The sequence below is a fragment of the Nymphaea colorata genome, chromosome 1 (genome assembly GCF_008831285.2).
Source record: "Nymphaea colorata isolate Beijing-Zhang1983 chromosome 1, ASM883128v2, whole genome shotgun sequence".
In the NCBI taxonomy this organism is placed as follows: Eukaryota; Viridiplantae; Streptophyta; class Magnoliopsida; order Nymphaeales; family Nymphaeaceae; genus Nymphaea; species Nymphaea colorata.
Window position 1 is genome coordinate 23,957,488 of NC_045138.2, and position 24,795 is coordinate 23,982,282.

At 37.7% G+C, this 24,795-nt stretch overlaps 1 protein-coding gene and 1 pseudogene across 1 annotated transcript; both read right to left on the minus strand.

The window, feature by feature from the left end:
* Nucleotides 1-657: 657 nt before the first annotated feature.
* Nucleotides 658-2,447, minus strand: LOC116266119 (serine/threonine-protein kinase UCN-like; annotated as a pseudogene).
* Nucleotides 2,448-10,535: 8,088 nt separating this feature from the next.
* LOC116257421 (sm-like protein LSM7) lies at nt 10,536-23,868 on the minus strand. Its single transcript, XM_031634151.2, has 6 exons — nt 23,608-23,868; nt 18,379-18,450; nt 16,416-16,497; nt 15,515-15,586; nt 15,146-15,198; nt 10,536-10,843 (listed from the first exon to the last, which is right to left on the minus strand). Exons 2-6 carry the CDS (start codon nt 18,379-18,381, stop codon nt 10,754-10,756), a joined length of 300 nt encoding a protein of 99 aa, XP_031490011.1. The 5' UTR covers nt 18,382-18,450; nt 23,608-23,868; the 3' UTR covers nt 10,536-10,753.
* Between the last annotated feature and the right edge of the window lie 927 nt (nt 23,869-24,795).

Genomic DNA, 24,795 nt, shown 5'->3' on the forward strand with positions numbered 1-24,795 from the left:
ATCCACACTAGAGAGTTCAAGCTGAAATCTACAGTTTGCTAAAACTATGAATTTCAACTCTCGGATCCCTTCGGACTTGAGATCCATGAGAAATCAAACGCAACCTTAGCGTCTAACCTCATTTTTTGCCATAATTACTCTCAATAGCAAGTGATTGCCAATTGGGATGAAAGCAAATGAATATGGAATCATCGCATATTCCTGCCACCAAGGAAACTGGGGGTTGCTATCATGCTCGCCGTCAAAAGGGTTCCACATTAAAGCTTCCCTTTTATATATTCCCTTCAAGTGTTTGTGTGTGTGTCTCCGACTTTAGGTGTCTTTGGAACATGATTCCCAAGAATGAATTTGGTGTGGGTCTTGTCTTGTCTGCCATTAGAGCATGTCTAAGAGATTAAAAAAAAAGAAATACTTTATATATAAATATATCAATTACTATTGTATATTGGTGAGTTGGGGAGCCACCATCTCATCTATATGTCAATATTTGAGTATGTCAGTTCAAGACATTCAGTCATCAAATTGGCTCCACTTACTCAAAAGTCCTTTATTTACAATGTCCTCATGCTTGGCAACATATTAATAATATTTCTGGATCCAAATTTTACAAAACATAGAAATACTTCTCAACTTACTGAACTGTTCTTTTCTTCTCTGTTTAATTCACATGTAAAACAATTAAGCATAGGGAGGAAACTAGGTTACAGTAAGATTTGTTTGGCAAAAAGAACAATATGTTAACAATGAACAGTTACAAATTATTTTGTTTGCTACCCTTCTCTTATTGTTGTTTTTTAGTTTTTTTTTTTTCATTTTTCGATTTGATGATAGTTTTTTTCTTATTTGTTGTTGTTGATAGAGAAAGAGGCAGATTATTGGCCAGCCAACATCATGAAAAAGGAAGGAAAGTCTCCTGTTGATGAAGACAACTCCGCCCGCACGAGCCGTCTCGAAAATATTTGCCTTTCTTTCGTCTATGTACAAAGTTTTCCGTACGTATCACAGTTGTCAGAATTCGGGTAAGCCGGGTTCCGGCCGTCGGGAAGACGGTGACGGTGACGGTGACAGAGAAGGCGTACGGCTACTGGTGCGTTGCGCTTCCTGAAGGACTCACTGATGTCGACTTGTTCTTCTAGGCTGCTGCTCGACGATAAACGGCGTTCTAGGGATGTCGGCCATCCTCTCCCAGTCCAGTCCCCGGAAGAACTCATGCCGTTTCACCTCGAATGCGCCGCCGGAACCGAGCCGGCGTGCTGGGTCATTCTCCAGCAGCCGGGATATGAGGTCCCGGAGAGAGGCGGCCGCCTCGGTGGCTGGCCCGACGAATGATGGCGCCCGAGTGAGGACGTTCCGGAACGTCTCCTTCCGGTTCGTCCCGCGGAAGGGCGTCCGGCCGTATAACATCTCGTAGGCGAAGACCCCGAGCGCGCACCAGTCGACCGCAAATGCGTGGCCGCGGCCTCGCACGACCTCCGGAGCGACGTACTCCTCGGTGCCCACGAACGAGTTGGTGCACTCTACCTCGCAGGGTGGTGCGGCCACGCGCGGCACCACTGTGCTTCGCGTCCTTGCCGCAGCTTCCACCGTCGGCGTCACCTTCGCCTAAGCCGTGGCCACCAGCCTCGTCAGGCTTCTGTAGTGGCCCCTTGTCGTCTTCTTCTTCTTCTGCCTCTTAGTAACGCCTGTCATTATTATTGCCATGGCTGTTAATCATCTCGGCGGCGCCGTGAATGTTCTTATCTGGGGGATGGCGTGGACGAGATCGGCGGTCGAAAGCGGGAGCATCTTGCGGGAGCATCTTGGAGAGATCGAAGTCGGCGAGCATGATGTGGCCCGACTCTTGGATGAGGACGTTCTCTGGCTTGAGGTCGAGGTAGACGACGCGGTGAACGTGGAGGTACTCGAGGGCGAGAAGGAGCTCGGCGAGGTAGAAGCGGATGACGGAGGGGGAGAAAACGCCGGACTGGAGCTGACGGAGGGCGTTGAGGTGGCGGCCTGGGCAGAAGGGGATGCCCAGCTGGAGAAGCCATTGGGTCGTCGGCGTCCAAGGCGGCAAGGAGGGAAGGGAGGAAAGGGATGTGGAGGTTGGAGAGGATGTCGACCTCCCAGCGGGCTCGGCTGGCAGCATCGAATTTACCCTTGAGCGTCGACTTGTCCACGACTTTTATGGCGAAAGGAGAAGAGAAGGAGGAGGAAAGGGCAGAATTAGTGTCGCCGTCGGTGGTGGTGGCGAGGAAAACGGTGCCGAGAGCTCCCCGGCCTAAAACCTTGCGGGCAACCAGCGTGTTCAAGGTTGGACATTGTTGGGGAGGCGAAGGGGGAGGAAGACGGAAAAGAAAAAAAATAGGCGGACGGTTAAGGGAGAGATTTGTGGGGGATTTCTCGATGGTGCTTCCAGAAGTCACCGGCGGTCTGTCGTCGTATTCCACACCGCCGCGCCACCTCATATAGAAAATACCCACATATATATATATATATATATAAAAGATAAAACCGAGAAAGCCGAATCCATTAAAATTTATATTTTTTTATGTGATCTAACCTTATAAATAAATAAATATGAATACCTTTTCATATGTATTAGTAATGTATTTCTTTTATATTATAATATATAAATTATAATTAATGTCTAAAAGTAAAAGAGTGAGTTAGGCGGGGGCACGTCGGGTAGCTTGTGTGGCGCACAACTTATTGGTGCATGCGCAGCACCACCATTTATATAATATAATCTCCACACTCACTATGCTAACCTAAGCTAGCCTAGCAAGAAAATGGCGAGCACATTCCGGGATTCTCCTTGAATAAAGTCATTGCACATCCAAAACTCTCTTTTTCTGAACCAATAACACTCATTGATCCCCCATCTTCCATGCGTTGCCAAACTTTCTGCGCGTCCCTGCAAAAACTTTCCAAAGCTTTTCGAATGATTGATGAAGGGGTTTAGTGACTGGTGAATTCCTTCATCCGGTTCTTCACTCACGTCCTCCTAAATTTGAGAAAGTATCTTTAGGGCCTTTGAGAGAGAGAGAGAGAGAGAGAGAGAGAGAGAGAGAGAGAGGTTCACTAGAGATAAAAAAAATTATTGAAGAAACAACAAGATATTTTTTCTTTTGTCCTTTTCAAAGGATCAAAAAATAAAGCAGTGGTTGATATATTCAAGATAATTATGTAATTATAAAATACCATATCAATTCATCCTATTTCGTCATTGGAGATATGATATAGTTTGGAAGGATGAACAAAATATGGACAGCTCTAATAAGATCTCATTCTTAAACCAAAGCTCAACTTTAAAGGGATTCATGCAATTGGTAGGGTGAAAGCTGGTAAGTGTCCAGTTTTAGTTTCAAATTCTCATTGCATCAATTTTTTGTGTTGTAAAATGAAGTGCACTGATATGCAAGTTGAAGCATAACGAGTATGTTACCCAATGCACCGAAAGCAGCCCTAAACTCTAAAAAAAATGAGAGAGAAAAAGGGAGGTTTCAACCTTTATTTGTGTGGTCGGATGACCCTCTTGCTCACTCACCAGACTTATCACAAGAAACCAAAAAGAGATAAAGAGAGAACGAGTCCTCTAATCACCACTTCATACTTTTGAATGTAAACTATGAACTTAATTACTTGGATCCATATTTGGATTGAAGAAGCTTCCCAATGCATTTGTACTCCATGAAGTTGTGCCTTCGTATAAATTTGGGGGGAGCCCAATTAGGTCGGATCTTGTAGATATGGATCCACATTGAGACCAATCCATTTATATCCCTAGAAACGTAAGGTAGAAATAAAGATAATTAGGTCATGTAGAAGAGTCAATGATATCTCCAAACTAGGGAAATATGTAGGTCTGATGGCCGATCTAAATCTGACCCAATTCAATATTAGCTATATACTTTTAAAGCCAAATTCCAATTAATTAAAGAAAATGCAGCCCTAGATACTAAATTAACTTAAATACTGGGTCTTTCAATCATTGATCAGTTTGTGATTCATTTTCCCGTCGGAGTAAGATCCATAATTGGTATGGCACAACCATACTTGGATTGAGACAATATCGGGGTTTCACTCAAATATTCAAACAATCTTCACACTGCAGGAATTGGTTTATTTTGTACTCACTCCCTTGAATCATTAGATATCAACTTACTTTTTAAAAGAAAATTATACATTGAAATAGAAATCATTAAAAGGAAACATATATTTTAAAACAATAATGTATTGGTATGATGTGCCAAAGTGCTGTCAGGTAATTGACGCCCATAAACTGCACAATCTTTTCCTAAAGGGAAAGAAAGTTAACTCTAGATGTTCACCGCATATGATACCCATTATTTCAAGATGAACTTTATATCTTCCACAAAATACCTGCTGTTGGGTAGGCCTCATTCCTGTTATTACAAGAGAAATCAACCTTAGAGTCAAGCAAACCATCTTTGCACTGGATTCATGCACTTGGAAATTTCTTGGGCAACTAAACATGTCCTGTACAATGATAAAGAAAAAAAAACATGAAATCGAAAGGCAAGGCATAAGTTCTTACTCGTCTTCCTTGTTTTATGGAAAGTGACGACTGAACCTTCCCCCTAGATCTACTCATTCAGTTTGTCATTATAAGTTTCACATATTCAGTTTGTCATTATAACCTCTACATGCTTTCTTTTCCATGTCGAACGGGACAATTAAGATTTTGGTAGTATTTAATTGGCAAAGCATAACAAAGTCTTTGCAGTTTTTATTGCAAATTCTCCAAGATATTAAGCCAATTGAGATATTTGTCTTTTTACATATTTGTCATTATAAGTTATGTTTTTTATATGCTTCAATAGAGTATATTCATTTAAGACAAGATGCATTGACAAAAGATATTTGTTTTTGTTTAGAATACAAGAAATTGAAATAAGCCAAAAGCATGTAATCACTTCATAATTATAGTTAAAAGTAAGTCATTTGGATTGGTTCTGATCTAAAAAATACACAGGTGTGTCCAAATACCCATTTCAAGGTGTAGGTATGCCAATGGTTTATAACCAACCTATTTAAATTTATTCATGCTTATACTATCAGTACAACAAATATTATATTTACTAACAGACTGCTAGGGTCGGTTTGCAATCGATTCCTAGATCTTGCACTACACCAAACAAGTTGTTTCATATGAACACTCTTACTCAGACTCCCATAAATTGGGAATAAAAGCTGCTTGAAACCATTTCTAGGGAAATCTTTTCCCCCTTTTACAAATTCCTTCATTTGGGTCCTTTCCTAGCGATCCGATCAATTCCTAAATCTTGCACTACAACAAACAAGTTGTTTCGTAGGAACACTTTTCCTCAAAGTCCCATTAATTGGGAATAAAAGCTGCTTGAAATCATTTCTAGGAAAATCTTTCTTTCCTAGTGATCTTCTCCGTTGTTCTCTTTCATCTTCATAAGACCATTAGGTTTCACCATTCACCTATATAGTTAGGTCAGCTGTAAAACCAATACAACCATGCGATTAGCTTTACAACCACTCTTCCTCATGATGTAGCAATTCTTTCTACAACATCAGCTCATCTTACTCTGCATCCATTAGCTTTACAACCACTCTTCCTCATTTTCCCTTTTGTATCTTGTTGTCTATGCTTATCATGTCATTATCAGTTTTAATATCACCTGATTTTTCATATCATGCTGACTTGTTTGAAAATGAGTAGTAGTTATGATTCCCTTCCTCCAATTCAATGAAATGGGGGCATAACATGTTCATATTAATTGCATAACATGTCCCTATCATTTTTGTATCATCTAGGATGACAATGCAAAAATTGGAAGCATATGTAATTGTTGTTCCTATGGTTTTTAAAATCCAATGAGCCAAAAATTTATGAGTAATGTATTCTTTGCGTCCTTGTATATGAATCTCATATTTGGAGAAGAAAATGGACATAGGTTTGTAGTGAATATTATAAACCTTAAATAATTTTTTTTTTCTTTAGGAAAAGATAATCCTTGACTATGTTGTAGAACAATTTTTGTGTGAATATGGTTATGCGAAATAGTCTTATCTTTTGTAAACTGCTAAAACATATGAATTCTTCCTTCTGAAATTAGAGGTATTACACTAACTAAATAACTATATGTCATAACCTTGATTTTCCTTCCCAGATTACTTTCCCAAACTTAAAATCACAATTAACACATCTCAGTTCAGTCGTCATTACAAGATTTTTGATATTGTAAAAATGTGATTTCTTCATGATAACATTCATCCTCTGCTTTCTTTTGTCTTATTTGTTTATGTTTTGATTAATCATTTTTCCCCAATCATCATTTTTCATCCGTGTGGATTTCATCATCCTTTTCCATGGCAATTGAAGTCATGATTATATGAGAGAGAGAGGGAGAGAGAGTGTGTAACACCCCAAACTAGGCCACATTTATTCTTTTACTTTTGTTATATATGTTGGTGATTTAGTGCAGTCTAATGCAAGTCCATAACACTTATGTAATTAACATATAACATGACCTATCCTAAATGGATATAGACTATATAAGCTAGGTACTAGGGTGACCAGCTAATCTGATAATTGTCTACATAATTAGTGCATGGCTCGATCTTTCCTAAGTAGATAAAGGCTCTAAGGATCCTATATCAGAACTATGGAATACATCAGCAATATCACATGTATATATGAGATTGAATAGACTTTAGATATTTACATTGTTAGCCCCAAGATGCACTAAACCAGTCCTTGAACCTTAAGAATCTATTTACAACATCAAAACTAAAACACAACCAAAATCATAATTGTGCGCACCTGTATGCGTCACAGATTTTGACTGTGTTGCCAAGTCTCAACTGTATTTAAACTTTAAAATGGTGATTATACAACTATACTTTCTCAATTTGATTTGTATTAAACGAGTTCTTCTATGTCTAGGACTAATCAACCGCAATATATATGAAGAAAATATGGGCATCATGTACCAGTTACAATAAACAAGCTTAGGTTAGCCAAACATAAACATGATTCACATGAGCGTATCAACTTCAGTTAGATTTTGACCCTTAATCCTACAAGGCACAATCACCCGACCATGTTTTTAATTATTTATTCATGTTATTTCATTATTACCCTGCTGCAGTAGTAACTCCTACTAGAACATCACAACATAAGTGGTGCAGGCTCCCATCATCCTTGGCCCCCCTCAGATTTTAAAAACTTTAAAATTTTATATGTAAATTAAAAAAATAGTTTAATATATATATATAATTTTGAATTTTTTTATTTTGGCCCCCGTTAAAATTTTGAAAATATAGATTGGCCCCTGCGACAAAAAAATTCAGGCTCCGCCCTTGATTATACGACTACTGTTTAAAGTTGTGTCTCGCGTAATGGTAACAAAGTACTGTTTAAATATTACTTGTAATTAGCACATAATATGTCATATTCAACAATTTAAATAAAATGAAACTATATATGAGTAACTTTAATACTCATCATGCATTTAATACATGTTAATTCCATCTATTTGTTGGATAGTGGCCTTGAACCCTATCTCTACATCTTGTAACTGCAAGAAGGCCCACTTGAAGTTACAAGATTAAATAAGAAAAACTGCCCATCAATCTCTCTGGTCATAACTGTCCATTGCTGGGCATAGGGAAACCCTAGGAGGCGGTCTATAAAAGCTCAGCTTATCTTATGCTTAGGGTTAATCGAGAGATTACCCAAGCCGGAGTCACCTAGAAGCAAACCCGTAAATAACCTATGTAAGGTTTTGGTCTCTTCTTCTTCTTCTTCTTCCAACACTTGGTGTGATGTTGCTGCTGCCTCACAAAGGAGACGCCGCTGGTGGGGAGACTCTAAGCCTATCACAGACAAGACACCATTCCGCTGCATAAGTTTCAACACTATCATCGTTATCATTCAAGGTCACCCAATGCACATTAGTTCAAAATTAACCTTAAGCCCACATCTTATTGAATTCACCACCTGAAATGAGAATTACGTAACACATAATCAGTCGAGAAACGTTAATGTACTCGCAGCCCAACATCCATTCAATCATATAATATAATAAGTCATTTGATTAGAGGTAAATCTGTAGTTATTTGAATAATATTTTAATTATGCTAGACCAACAAATGTATGATACGTTCTGCTATTAATTTTCTTTTTCAGGCACACAGTGAGCCTATGTTTCAATTGGTGGTTCATGGATGAACTGACGACGGCCTATGCTTTGACTTATTCCATACATTACAACTTCAGCTTAAATGGCAAATCAGTTGATTAAAATGAAGAAGGGACAAATATATATATCTCTTATAGAAATATAAATACTAATGATTAGAATTATTTAAATATGCAAATTTCATGCTAATGCCATTGGGTTTAGTTCTGGAAAAGTGAAAACCAAAATCAGAAAATCATTACATAAGCGTGCAGACCAGCCATAGACTACATAAATATTCTTCTATCAATTTCTCATGACCAGCCTAACACACACACACACACATATACATACATACATACATACATACATACATACATATATAAAATCAAAAACAAGATAATGCATAACTCTAATTAGTTGCTGGGAATTGGGTTCTCTTTATTGAAAATAAACAACAGAATTTGCAAACAGCAGCAAATTAGTCGAGACTAAATAGAGATGTCAATGTATCTGACTTGGATAGGATATCCAATCGAATTGTTCCGAACAAATCGGATGTGAGAAAAAATTAATATCTGATTAAGAAATTGGATCATAACTGGATTTAAAAAATAACATCCAATCAAATTTATATTCGGATACACATAAATATCTGATCATATTCATTTTAAATTTAATTTTAAATAAATATCTTATATTCAATGCTCTTGCGATTTTGAAAATCTGCTAAATTTGGTTCAAAACTCAGATTAGATATGACTTTTCTTTGTTTGTATTCAAATGTAAATATGTAAATATTCGAAAAGCAGATACAGTTAAGGGTATTCTAGTTAAGGGTATTCTGATTTAAATTTGATCTATTTTCATCCCTAAAACTGAATAAAAGAATAACAAAGAAGCCCAACTATTCACCACCATATGAAGGAACTTTTAACAGCCTCTACTTCGACTTGAAGCAGACCGTAACAAGGGGAAAGAACTAATGTATGAACTAAAGAGACAAATCTTGTGGTGCTGCTAACTGAAACCCTATTGCAAGTCGTGTATGATCTACACGTTGAAAGTCATAAAAGAAAATCAAAGATTTGCTTTACCAACTTCTATTGAAAACAAGAAAAGGAAACAAAAAATTGCTTTTCATACGGAAACAGAGCTACCATATCGGCCCTTGTCTTCCCCTTTCCCTTCTTCTTCTTGTCTTTTCTATTCGTCGCCCTCCCTTCCCCAACAACACCCTGCCAATTAACTCTCTCTCCCTCTCCCTCTCAACAGCTTTATCCAAGTTATGAGCTGCCCCTATTGTGTTTGAACTGTAAATTTTAATTATCAAGGATCGTTTATAAATTCAGACGTGCCATCCTAAGAAAAAAATGTCTGGGCACTGGGACGCGCCCAAGCAAGTATAGGTGGATTTTAAGCAGCGCCAGAATTTTCACGTTCATTCAAACATCAGACCACGTAAATGGGATTGTCAATAAATAAATGGTTTATGTCCGATATCCGACCAAATCACATTAAAAAATAAAATATGAAAAAAAATGAAGCCCATTAATGATTCAAATTTGAAAAGTACCATTCATTGAATTCAGACTTAAACAAATATTGACAGGATTTTAATTCAGGTTTAAATCAAATAAAGTTTCAAATAAATATCCTGTATTCAATGTCTATAATACAGTTTAGATTTGATTTTAAAACATATTTGAATTTGGATGTTAATTTAAAAACCAGAATCGGATTCTGAATTCAAATTTCTTATTAGAATATAGTGCAGGTTCTTCATATGAAGTTGAATCTGAACAAATATACATAAGGATATGGCATAAACAACACGATTTCGAATCAGGTGATCAAGCAAAAAGACTGTCCCAGCTTGCCGTGTGTGTTCATGATTACAGGGTGCACCAAAAGGCAACTCAAAACCATCGCACCTCACGAAAGTTTTTTTTTTTTTTAAAAAAAAAGAAAAGTTATTTAGGTTTCCCCAGCAAAACTCAAAAGCATTTGGAAAGCGCATAGTCCATGTCCCAAGAGAATATTTATTTCTTTAAATGGACTAATGCCTACCGCACCATCCAAATCGATTACTTGCACGTCCAAATAGTATTCGCTTTTGATGAATTGCAACATAGAACACGCCAACCATGAACCGACCAGCTTTCATGTGCCGTTCGGAACTAACCACCTAAAACTGACACGCCCATCTCGTGTGCACTGCAAGTCTAGCTAAGACATGGCTTCTCTCACCTATAGAGATTGTGTAAAAAGGCACCTCGACATTGTAAGATCAAACCTACAACTCAAATTCCCGCAGGGAACGGACCCTTTGTAAGGTCCACAAAATATAAAAAAAAAAACTTGAGCGGCGCAATGTGAAACGAAGTTGACAAGCACAACTCATAATTTGTTCTGCAACGGAACGTTGACCCGTTCTAAATTTCTAATGGTACGACACTACTAAGTTGACCCTTGACGCAAAATATCGATTAACAATGTACCCGCAAACTGCATCATTGGGAACCCATCAAACAATTACAACCTTCATGTTAACGATAAACCATGTGCCAGCGAGAAGAAAAGAGATGAGAAGCTTAAGCTCCGTCTGGTTGGATAAAGGGATTGGCTATTTCATCTGTTCCATCTGTCGGAGACACGAGCATAACAGCCGTTCCCCGGCAAACCTGTAATGCAAAATCTACATCTTAAGGCCAACATAAAACATTGCATCTTTCTAATAGATAAACTGCCTAGCACATTGCAGGTACTGTAAATTTGGTCAGTGTTCCACAGCTATAACCATCATCCTACCGAGCTAGAGACGGAGAGAAAGATGGAAGTCCTAAAGATGGTGACAATCAAGTAGAAGTGCAACTCATAAGGGAAGTAACTAGGTCCAACTGAAGGAAAAGAGAGTTTGGGAAGATTGCATATGGATATGATGAACTGAAGCAAAAGCCAAAAGTATGTTGGACCTAGTCAATTTTAAAATACTCAATAAGAGCTATCAGAAGATTCAGATCCATCTAAACTTTACTTCCAATACTCGAGATTTATTGAGGCATGAAGGGACACTAGGATGCAATCTGAGGACTTGAGAATAAGATTTCAGCAACCTGGAAGAGAATATCTAGTAAGCAGTATGAATGAAATGCATCTGCACGTTCATTTTTTGTTTCAACCAATTACTATGCATAGACATGGCTTTTTGCCCTTGGCGATTAATCTTGAGTGGTTACTAAACAGTTAGCACTCTAGGATACTGCACACTTCCCGGTGCATGGATCTTCTATTCATTTCAGAATCCAATAAAGCATATAAAAAATGCTAACAAGAATCACTTTCTACCAATACAACTTACAAAATCCAACAGTTACATGGCATATGAAGTATCCTGACTTGGATACTCCCATTTGCAAGTGGTAGTTAAAGGGTGCCATGAGACTTGGCAGAAGGAGGGGTGGGATGTCACCTCTCTATATGCCAAATTGCTGCAGAAACTCATCTTTATCTAACATACCAAAAGCCTAACAGTTTACATCCCTTGAATCCCTATGCCACACAGGTGTCGTATGCAGATGTGTTTGTGGGTGCATGCGCGCATGCGCGCGCGTGTGTGTATATACTTGTTAAGTTGAACATGCTACTTAGCCAAGTCCCTATCGCGTCAGCTTCTAAATATCCCAGCTACTTGATAGCATTATCATCATAAACCACTTTAGTATTGGAAGTTGTGGAACAAGGACAAGTCAAAAACACCCAGAGTACCCATTTTGACACTCCTGGATACGAGTATGGACATGGTTTGGTTCCCCAACATGGTCAATATCAATCTAGTGCTGTCAATGCATCAACAGGTATTTCATCCATATATAGTCTTGGTCAACCTCATTTCTGTCTATTTTTTGACTAATTAAGAAAGTTTAATTCCATTGTGTGCCTTCACCCCTTAGGAATCCTACGGAGGTCCTCCCATCAATCAGCATCTAACATCACCTCGACACAGCAACTCTCCAACGACCCTCTTCCACTGGTCGCCACTGTGTTCCCTGTAAGAAGAAATAATAAATACCCTCTTTCTCTCTCTTTTTTGCCTCCTTCAACCTCTCCTCAGTATTGCATAATACACTCCCTTCTTTTGCACATCAGCGATTCTCTCTCTGTCTCTCTCCAGCATCTGACGTCAATAATTCACTGATGACCTTCTTCCACTGGCAGCCACTATGTTTGCGTAAGTACCCTCTTCCTCTCTCAGCCGCATTCATCAGCATAGCTGAATACTCTTTGTCCTACCAGCAACTCTCTCTCACGCTATATATATATATATATATATATATATATATATATATATAAAGCATAAATACCCACTTTCTCTCTCTTTCTCACCTCTCAACCTCTCTCCTCAGCATTGCATAATACGCTCCCTTTTTTTGCACATCAGCTGACTCTCTCTCTCTCTCTCTCTCTCCAGCATCTGACGTCAGTAACTCACTGATGACATTCTTCCACTGCCAGCCACCATGTTTGCATAAGTACCCTCTTCCTATCTCAGCCGCATTCATCAGCATGGCTGAATAATAATTCTCCCATCAGCAACTCTCTCACAAGCTATATATATATATATATATATATATATATACCTCCAAGACAAAAGCAAAAATACCCTCGTTATCTCTCTTTTTCAGCTCTCAACCTCTCTCCTCAGCACTGCATAATACACTCCATTTTTTTACACCAGCGACTCACTCTCTCCCCAACATCTGACGTCAGTAACTCACTGATGACCTTCTTCCACTGGCAGCCACTATGTTTGCATAAGTACCCTCTTCCTCTCCCAGCCGCATTCATCAGCATGGCTGAATACTCTTTCTCCCACCAGCAACTCTCCCTCACACTATATATATATATATATATATATATATACACCAGAAATATAACAGTATCATCACTGGAGTCTCTCTCTTACACACATGCACGCGACTAAAGCTATTGCCAATTTATTCTTTTATTTGGAAAATAAAAGAAAACGAGCCATCCCTTCGATGATTAAATTTTCATTTTTCTTTCCAATTGATCTGTCCTGAAATCAATTTTGTCTTAGTAGTTTAAGTTTAAATGTAACTTTGCATTTCTATTTAGCATTTTGCTTGGTACTTGCAGTTTTATTGCAAACTGTCAATCTATGTCACACGGTACCCGCATGGTACCGGTACGACACCAGTACCGGTACGGGTACGGTGGTGGGTATGCTTGGGGTGCGGCGTTGACCGCACCAGGTTCGGTCAACACACCCAAGCCTATTTCCGACCGTTTTCAGACTCAGTCAAAGTTGACCGAGTCTAAAGTTGTCCGTTTAAAATGTTATAGTTCTTTTCATTTTAACGTTTTAAACCATTGTAACGTTAAATTTTTCGAAACCCTTTTTCCCTTTTTCGTTTTGTTTCGTTTCATTGCTTCTTCTCTCACCGACGAAGGCAGGGGCGACCGATGAAGGCAGGGACGGCGACCGGCGACTATAGGCGATGAACGGCAATGGAAGGTGGCGACGGCAGGCAGCGACCGGCAACAGCAGGCAGCGACCAGCGACAGAAGGTGGCGACGACAGGCAACGACTAGCAACGGTTGGCGGCGAACGGCGACGGTATTTGCTTCTTTTCATCTTTTCACCACCGACGGCGACAGCGCTTTTCACCGGCTGAGCCTTCTATCATCTTATTTTTTCTGAATCCTCTTTTCCGTTCATTGCAGTCAGTTCCCTCTGTTTTTGTTTGGTTTTTTTTTCTGTTCCTTCTTTTGTTTGTAATGTAAAAATCTCTGTGTTTCTTTTGTTTGTGCTTTTGCTTCTGTTATCGGCACATTTATTGATCTCTCATCTCTCCGACCATCACTCACCAATCACCACCCACAACCTCAGCCGGTGAAAAGTGGCTCTCCCCACTCCGTTGTTGCCCACCATCTGTTGCCACACACTTTCAGCGCAAATCCGCACTTGCACATTGCCTCTAGTCTGTGAATGAATGAACGAATCACTATTAATCTACCCACCATCACTGTGCATGTGAACATCTGCCTTTGTCTGCATCTCTGTGAATCTCCGCTGCATACTTGGATCAGTTAGCTGTCGATCATTGCTTGGTGTCTCTATCCTTTTCATTAGGGCTTTCGATTTGTCCCTTTAATTGGCAGAATTGGGGGTCTTGATTGCTATCTCCGTTGTATTCTTTTGATTAGGGCTTTCGATCGTTGCTTAATTGGCACTTTGAGAGCCTATTAACTTCTCAGATATCTTCTAGTTATGCTTTTGTCCTTCTATGTCTGTTATCAAGATTCTTATGCATTATGTTATCTTGCTAGGAGAATGAGAATCAAGAAAGCTGATGTATTTTGTATGTTAATTATGCGACTGAGGAGAATGAGAATCAAGAAAGTTGATGTATTTTGTATGTTATTTATGCGACTGAGGAGAATGAGAATCAAGACTAATAAATTTTGGATCATGATTTATGAATATGTTATTCTGTTTGTAATTTATATATATATATATATATATATATATATATATATATATATATATATATATATAGTGTATACATGTGTGTACGGCTGTACCCCCATACCTAAGTTTTTTGAAAATGGTCCGTACCCATGTGACATAGCTGTCAATTGATTTCAGTCTGCATGAAGTCAACTCGCCTGTGACCTTATTGTGTGCCTGTGGGTGGACCATGGCATTTTATGTCTGGGTAACTTTGGTACGTTAGTCAGTATGTTCATTACTTTATGTTTTATAAATTATGAATCATGAATACATTGTTTTGTTGGTTTCTTTAAGATCTTACATATATATAAAGCTAAAACGGAACCATTATCTGGTAGAATCAGAAGTTCTTTACAATTTTGTGATCATGCAGATGGGAGGACTTAAGCTACTCATATTCTCTTGAAGATATTCACTGTAAACTGTAGACATAAGATAAAGTACTTACAATAAGCCCAAGTGGCCTAGTTTGATCGGTCGTCTTCAAAGGATCATCTGGATCTGCATAGAAAATCATTCTTGTAAATATTTCAGTCCATTAACATTTTTTATGCCCAAGAAAGATCTTAGCATGACATGTCTGCTTATCACTTTGCCGATCGAAGTGAGTTAGCAATTCCTGTTCGTACTTGCGCATGGCATCATAATCTTGAGAGCTAAGCTAGTAATGCCAGCTCCAATTTCCAAACTCCTACACGACAACTTACTATGGAAGGCCATGTACAACTAATTGGTGGCATAGAGTGTAATTTACATTAGCTTACATATATCATGAGGTTCTTATTTTTTTCCATAATTATTATGTTCTGACTTGTACCTCGCAAGAACTCAACTGCTCCATCCAGCACAAGGTTTAGCAGCTGATCATACCCTTTCAAAGTGCCCACAACTGCAAGGAAAAGCAAACTCAGTCTCTCTACCATCAGTTGGGAAAGCATGATTTCAGACAAGAATCTACAAATACAGCCCATAGAATCCAAGAACCAAAGCAACATCACTACAGAAGCTCTGAACATATGGAGTTACGCTTCTAAACCATAAAGTAACAATGATCACCATTATTGTCAATTTCAAACTTGATGATAATTTTCTGTATGACTGAAAATCAGAAATTGGATTCTGAACAATCTATGGTATATTCCCAAGGAGCAAAATTATCCATATTAATTTGCAGTTAATATTACCGAACGACATCAGTATAACTGATGCTATCATATACTGTTCTAACTTCTAACTAATTTTCTTGCAAGAAACAAGTCATCCAATTTTTTTCATTTTTAGAAAATTCCAAGATTTTCCCCAAGGTATAGACATTTTTTATTTTTCAGAAAATAATAGGTAAAACCTTTACCAAAAAAAAATGTTGAAATGGTATTGGTGAATATGATTAAGTAAAATCTCACAGTTCAAGCACACAGGATGAATAATGGATTACTTGTGGCTTGTCGACCAAGAACCAAATTTAACATTTTATTTTTCACATAAAAACATGAATATTCTCCCTTGCAACTTTGGGTTATCATGACTCATGATTCATGACCCACTGACCTTTATCTCCCTTAAAGTTCCTTTGAACACATTGTAGTGGCACAATTGAATATTCAATAATTTAAGTTGAGAGATGCACTAACTTTATGCAGATGACAATTTAAGTTGCAGAAAATGCAATCCACATTTCACAGAAAATGAAATCTAAATTTCACTGTGATAGCACTAACCTTGTCTTCCGCCAGTAAGCTTGACCTGGACACCTTTGTCAACAAACTTTGCCAAGTCTAGAACTGTTTCTTTTCTGCCTGACTGATGGAATAAGACCAAGAAAAGACCAATTAACAGCAAAGCTCAGCAAAGCCAACAAACATCTCCCTAGTTTCTTGATATTACTCCTGTACTTTTGGATTTACCACTTGCTCAAATGAACTACAGCACTTGTGGCAGCCAGTTTCACACTGACAGCAGTTCAGACATGCATTGATCATTTGTCCCATGGATGCATTGTCACAGATCTCTCTCTCGCTTGCTCTCTCTTGCTAGATATGCATATCCATACACACTGCTGCAATCATCGAATGCTCGCAAATGCAGTCATTTTTTATAAAATTGGAGTACTCTTCCCACAACATAGGGAGAAGCCAATGGTACCTTATGGCTTTTTCTTAAAGACAAAGAGGAAACAAAGGAAATTCAAAAAGGAAAAAAAAAAAAGCAAGAGAAGGTTATCTGCTGTTTTCAGAACAATCCAAGATTTGTCACTGAGGAGCCGCAGGTTTTAAACAAAAAACAAGAAACAGAAAAGGGTGTTCGAGTTCAATATAAGAGAAAGCAAAGAAGAAAAGGAGAAGCATTTATTGTTGCAGACTGGGGACTTAAGGAAGGTTTTCAATCATACTTTTTCATGTTAAAAAGTCATGCCTGGCTTCTTTAGCAAATCCACTAAAACAAAAGCCTAATGTTTAAAAAATAAAACAAAGGCAAGCACTTAATGTTCCAAAGTCCAAACTGACCTAATCAAAGAAATCTTAATGGTCCATGTTGTTAGCCAGTTCTCATATTCATTCTTTCTATCTTAAATTTAAAAATTATGCATTATTCTTTTTTTATGTAAAGAAGGCCATTTTCTAAATGAATATTTAAGCAAACCTACTTTCAAAATTAATACCCTTGAATACAGTGGTAAATTCAGGAATGAAAAGTGTCCACTTTAGATAAGAAAATCATTTGCATTCATTTAAGGAAGATTTGAAACTTAAACTACAAAAATGATTCTAGACATTAATATAGAACATTTTCGGCAAGTGGCTAAACTGAACATTTTAAAGTATATCAAATTCAATTTACAACAAGTTTCATATATGTGACAGCTTTATCAAATGTAAACTTATGAGAATACTAAACATGTAATCTTCTAATATAAATCATATGAACTTTATTCACTTTGATTGGCGTGAATAGCATACAATTGAAGGCAAAAAAACTCTAATCTAATATTTGGTAATGCATAATATAAATCTATGCTGGCTGGGCAGCATAACTAAAGTACACCTGAATTAGAAGATCACTTGAAAGTTTAAGCTAAAAAAGGTAACCCACGAGACTAAGCAGGAGAATCCACTAGACGTCATATAGACCAAAAACTTGAAGTCTTTACTGAACAATGGAAATAAAGGAGATATCTAAATCGAATTTCTTTTGAAACTTTTACTGCACCCATTGGGATTTTATACCCTCCCTAGCAAGCACACATACACATAAATTTTCTGGTTCCAACTTCCACCATTGAAATGAATCCAAACTCGACATCCCAAGAAGATATTCATTTCTGATCTCCATGTGCCTCAACCAGGCATATATCTCAGAAACACAAGAAAAACAACCCTAAAGCTCTACTAAGTAACATCAAAATGAATATCTGGATTGGATTCTGGGAATCACTTGAATGGTACAAACTTGAACAACAAGTCATGGAGTCACATGCATCCAAGTTTAGAATTCCCAAAAGAAGGAGAGCAAAGTACCAAGGAAAATCAGTTGACAGAAAAAGATAGCTAAACTTAGGTATGACAGGGCTTTAAGACCCTCGGCTGAGGCCCCTTAAGGGATGCCCTGAAATATATGTATAGAACATAAACATTTCACTAATCAAATACTTGGGAGTTTAGAGTGCAACCAATTCTGATTTACCATCTTCTAATATCTTCTTTCTTCCTCAGGAAATAAAGGACATCGATGAAATCAAAACAATCACTCAAACACCTGCAGATGAATTTTAGCAAGAGAAAAAATAAATATACCAATATCACAAATTCCCTAAATACTATATGACTAAGAAAGATTTTAGCCCAAATATATCAGAACTGATAAAAAAACAAGTGGATTGATATATGAAAGCACCCTTCCATTAAAAAGAAAAAGGAAAGAAACAAGGGAAAAAGGGACCTTGTTTTAATGTAAAATAGAAAAGGCTAGATGTTAGGATTTAGGACAGATTTTGTTCTGACCTGAGATCCTTAGTTTGCCAAACTCTATATTCTGAAGTGAAACCTCTGACACATCTATTTCCTGAATTTAAGATCTCTGGCTCTCAATAACAGCCTCAAAGTTCTGATAACACCCATACCAAAGCATTTGTCTAAAGCAAAATCTGATCAAGATAACTGAGAAACTGAACCACAATCCAGACTAGAACCCCACTGCCAGCCAGAAGACTTAAATCTGGTTGATCTTGAGCTGCAAATATTCTAGTGAAAAACCAGAGCACAACAAATTGCAGAAACAGCAGAGACCATAGAAAAACACATGAATTTGTAATTAGCGAGCCCTCATCTATGCGTCCATGTCCAAAGAAAGCTAAACAGAGTGGATCTGGCCAGTGCGGACTGTGCCACTCAAAGTCTATTCCACTCCCTCTGGGTGAGACCTGCCTATAGTATAAACTGTTGTCACAAATATCATTCTCGCATTTCTAGAGGCAAGATTTTTCTTAGGTATTTTTTAACAACGTTGTTTTTCTCAAGAAAAACTCGGAAGACTTTAAAAATAAAAATTAGACAAAAATGAAATAAATCAGGAAAAAAACATAAATAAAACTAGATAAAAGTGACAAAAAGAGATGTTTTAACTTTTAATAATGACAAAAAATGATGAAAAATAATTTAATTTCAGTTTAAATTTGAATCCATGATGATATCAATGTTTAAGAAGAGAAAAACGAAAAAATTGGGAAAAACATAAAAAATACACAAAAAATACATTTTCATGTTTTTTTTCAAAATATTTTGATTTTTCACAGTTTTCCTGTTTTTCTTATTTTTCTCGTTGATATCTTGGTATTTTCAAAAATATCATGATATCTTAAACCACTGCCACAAATATCATTCTTGGGAAAATATCAGCAACATTTTCTTGGGTATTTTTCAGCAAAGTTGTTTTCCTTCTTTTAACTCTCTTTCTTTGTGTGTTGGGTGGAACCGTGTGTGCGTGTGTGTGTGTTTGGGGGGGGGGGGGGGGGGGGGGGTGTTGTTGGCGGTAGGGTGGGAGCACAGGTAGTGGTTGTGTCTGTGACTCTGTGTACTGGTCGTGGTTAACATGTTGTGCTAAAAGGAGTCTTGTCTGTAGTAGTAACTTACAATATAGATTAGAGAGACATATCTTATGATATGTGCCATATCTATTAAGAAATATGATACAATACACCAGTTGTATCTTAAAATGTAGTGCATCTTATAGATATCTTATGATATATACCTCGTGTCTTAGGATACAGGATGATACGTACTATGTCATGTGATACAAGTTGAAGGTCAACAAGCGGAAATGGGTGTTAGAGCCCTTTTCTAATTGGGTTTCCTAAACCTTTCCTCGCCTCATTCATAAACGTTTTTAGGATTTGAAGGAGGGGAGTTCTTGCTTCTTTCAAGGAGAAACTGCCAACTTGAGGGACGAAATGTCGACTTGAGGGAAAATGCCCATTTGAAAGGGAGTCTGGACATGTCAACAAGGATATTCAATTTGAAAAAGATGATGTAAGTGATAATGAGAATGATGATGAATGATCATGATGATATTTTCATCTGTGATATTGTGAAGTATAATACTTTGAACTTATTTCTTGATGCGTTATGGCTCATGACATTAAATTATGTTATATACAAAATGTAAATTGATGAATGTTGATACCCATATAAGCTTATATCTATGTATTACATGTGTTTTATAAAAAAAATATTTTTCTTCATGTTTCCTTATTACACTATTTTTCTTGCTTTTGATTTTTTGAATCAAAAAATAAATTAACAATTATGTTTATGATATGTTGCAATACGTGACAATGTAATGCACGTATTAGCCCGACTGATAGAGGTCATGATACATACTTTTGCAACATTGGATTGAAGTCTCCCTCACGGCATGTACAAAAAATTGCATATATGCATATACACATTATGTTATGTTCCTAAGAATATTGATAAAAATATTCATCACAGATTAATAACATTGACATTATATGAAAGCATTAGGTGGTTGAATAATAAAACCACACATATCACAGATTGATAATAGAGACATTATATAAGGAAAACAATCTGACGGTTGATTAATAATAAACAGACAAAGGGGCAGCTTCAGCAAGCAGCCGTTTCATGCAAGAAAAAAAACATGGAAAGTCAAAAGTGGAAATCGAATCTAGTTGCTTTCTCCACCTTATTCGTCAATCAGAGTATATAAAACTTGATTCTATCAAATTTTCATCCTAAAGCACTAGCAACCTCACAGAAAGAAGGTCCACATTTCTGGCATCTCCATGGAGTTCATCAGATTTCAGGGATGATTTTTTTGCCAAAGTTTAATTCTTCTTAGAGAGGGAGAGAGTGAAAACATAGACAAAAAGACACCCTTATTCTCGACAGACAAAGAGAACACCTCAGACCCGAATACTAGTCCTAACCACAGACACAAACAAAAGGAAAGAGAGAGGAGTGGCAAAGGGTGATCAGATTCTTACCAAGGAAAGAATCAGAGAGAGGAAGAGGAGAAGAATGAACTCTTATCACAAAAGAGAGAGAGAGAGAGGTATAAAGAACCTGGCGACCTGGTGGATGGTGCTACACTACTACATCCTGATGTTGTGGCGTTGAGGGGCTTCGCCGGTGCATGGATGGTGAACAGGGACAACACAGGCGTGATGGCAAAGCAGCCCTAACAGAAAAAAAAGAAATTTGTGGATTTTAGTCGCACCTCTCATGGTGCGACTTGAATTCATTTCCTGGATCCGCCAGACTTATCTGGCCTTTTTTTTTTCCAGCATCTATAGGATGCCAAAATTTTTTTGAAAAAAATGTATTTGGAGAAATTGTTTTGAAAAAAATGTATTTGGAGTGAAATCCATGCAATCAAACATGCCCGAGTCACTCGAACGAGTCATGGCATCAAAGACTTGACTCATCCACTTTGTTGGGTTAATTTGTAATTGTTTATAATGTATACTTCGAAGAAGTTAAAGTTTATCGAGATTCCATGTTTGATTTTAAGCAACTACGTTGGGCTAAGTCATAAATTTTTATAGTTTACTTTTCTGTGAATAGATGAAGAAGGTAAGTATCAGGATTTCATGTTTGAATTTTTCATTAGAAAATGAAATAACAACACAAATGTTTTTGTATATTTAGAAAAGTTTGTGATATTTTACAAAAAAAAAAACTTCAATATTCAAATGCACGACAAAAAAGAAACATCTACTTAGTTAACAATCTAACTGACTTGGCGGGCCCTTTACTTATACTTAAGTTAGGAACTTAGGATCAAATGACCTGATACGTAGAAGTAGATCTTATTCATAACGTTGGATACAAAGCATAATTTATTAAAAATAAACAAAAAGTTGGTGCAGGAGAAACATGCAAAAGGTGTATGTTTAAATAAACTAATATGTTTTTTGATCATCCAGGCCACGTAGAAATAATCCACGTGCATTTTTCTAGTAGAAAAACAAGCTTAACCTTTAATATTTTGGAAAACCAAAATAGCTCTTGTTTAAAATTTTAGGATCTCAAAAGTCATGTTTATGTTTTAAATGATGATATCATCTAAAACATCGTCTCCAATTACGTGATTGTGTTGAATATATACATGAGGTCTAGTTGTAACAATTATGTTAAATGCATACTATAGTTTCACAACATCGGTCTAGGCACTCTAGATCAAGTACGGTAGCATTCAGAGCTAATGAGATTGTGAATGAAGTAAACAGGAAGTATATACTATCTACTATATACATATATAAATTATAAATTGTTATAATCAACTTGACATATCACAAAGTGTTACGGTATAACATTCTAAAGTGACTCAATGTAAACCATAAATTAAGTTCAATGAACAGGTTATATCACTATATGTAATTAGCGCACATAGTTCTCACATTTATTCAGTCTACATTTTTCATGTGCCACAAGTTCACTTTTTGGACTCTACGATGTCAAAGGTTGCTTCAAGCCAACCATCATGCAGTACTCATCTGATGTAGCAGAAACTTCTATTCATCTGACGTAGCAGAAACTTCTATTCTGGAATAAATGAGAGTGCTCCCTAAGCATTTGGGAGATCATCGTTCCTCAGCCATTGACAAGCAATGGCCTTGAGAGTACTCTATTAGAATACACAATTCCTTCAAACAGCCACATAACCACACAAGCAAATTATAATGAAAACTCACTTGGGAGGATGTCTTAAACTAATGCCACGATTGTTACGATCTTCAAAAGAAATTAAAATAACACAACAATCAGCCATCCTCAAGTTTCTATCGACCATTAATTAATTCCATAGGAGGAAACTTCATAAGCCCGTCCCTATATCACTAAGATGAAACTTGAAGAGAGAGATAGAGTCTGTGACTTATAGGAACTCAATGAGCAACTGTAGGTGGATATCGGAACCATGGTGAAGCTTACACACACACACAGAGACACTATATATATTCACAACTATGTTTACGGGCAAGAAACACTGGATTCACCGAATTCAAAGTATGCAGGTTGTCTGTTCTATGTGTTGGATGATGCACAACGTTCGTTATTTAGCTGCTGCAACAGTAAATAACGATGCATAATCAACAAGAAAAAGACTCGAACTTGCTGGAAAATACAGAAACCGACAGCAACAACATGAAACAACACTGTAGCTCTTGTTATTCTACCCTAATCAACAAGACAACAGAAAAATCTACAACTTAAACATGCAAGACGTAAAATGCCCAAATAGATTAAACGACCTAATCTCTAATTTAACAGAAATGCACAGAAATCAGCAATGTGGGTGTTTGAAAATACGGAAATCCTACTATAGACGGAGAGAACACACAAAAAGTGCCTGAAATCTACACGAAAATGCATAAAAATGAGAAAAACCAACCTAGAATGGGTGCAGGTCCTTTTGAATCCCGATTTCAATCAAACGCCCGGTGCCTAGAATCCTCTTCGAGGCTCCTCCTCTCTTCTTCGTTCTGGGTTCTAGGTTTGAGAAGGTGAGGAGGAGAAGGAGCTGGGTCACGAGTCGGGGAGGTGGCCGGAATCGAGTTGTGTCGCCTAGGATCGCCGGAAAGTCCTTTTCCCTACCCGGCGTCACCAGGACCAAAAAAAGAGTCAGCTCCTCGCCTCTAGAAACTTCACGAGTTAGGGCTTCAGCAATTTTTATTTTTCTTCTCAAAAACCCATCCAATTAACATTCGATTTTCACTAAAGCCATCTTATTTCATTTCTTTTCTAAACAACTGATCTAAGTTTTTTACTTTTAGGTGAGGTGAGAGAGAGGTTATCCCAAAGATCGAAACCCCAAAAAAATCTGTTTGTGCAGAAAGACAACTTAATAAACCAAAAAATAGCACAAAAAGATAGTCCCCATGAAAACACCAGCAAGAGGAGGCTTCATTAACCTCATCTGCCATTTGAAAATCCGCAAGCAAAATCAGCTATAATGCAAGGAAGCAATAAGAAAAGAACCCCAGCAATGGAAACTTTGCAATAGCAAAGCTCTGACTTTCACCGTACGAACGCCCTAAGTTGGCAGCATGGTAGGGTCTGCCCTAATGCGGCCACGAAAACCTCCAAAAAGCCATCGAGACCCTCTCCAAGATCTAGGAGGATGTTGCCGATATAGGGTTTAAAAATTAATTACAAGAGTGGTTCCCGCCGGACAGCAACCCCGGCTCAAATGTAGGTCAAGATTTTATAAGTATGGCTTCCCCAACCCCAGCTTGAACCTACTACAAGAATCTAGAATGGATGTGAGGCTTAATACAAAGCGGAGCGATACCTCAAACACTCATCTCACTCATCATACACCCAAACCATTCAAACCACCCTGTCATACAATCCCTATGCGAATCAAACCACACCCTTATCCTTAGGTGGTCCACAATCTGGAAATCGTGTCCTTGGCAAGGTGCCTTGGAGGGATTCCAGCCGGTTGTCAATGCCAAAGGCAGGATAGAAAGCAATACACCCTTCCCCGGATCTATAGGGTGATCCGAATTTTTACCTCCCAAGGCCTCGTTTGGGGACTCCTCGAGCTTCACCAAAGGGGATGACCGGCAGCAAGGAG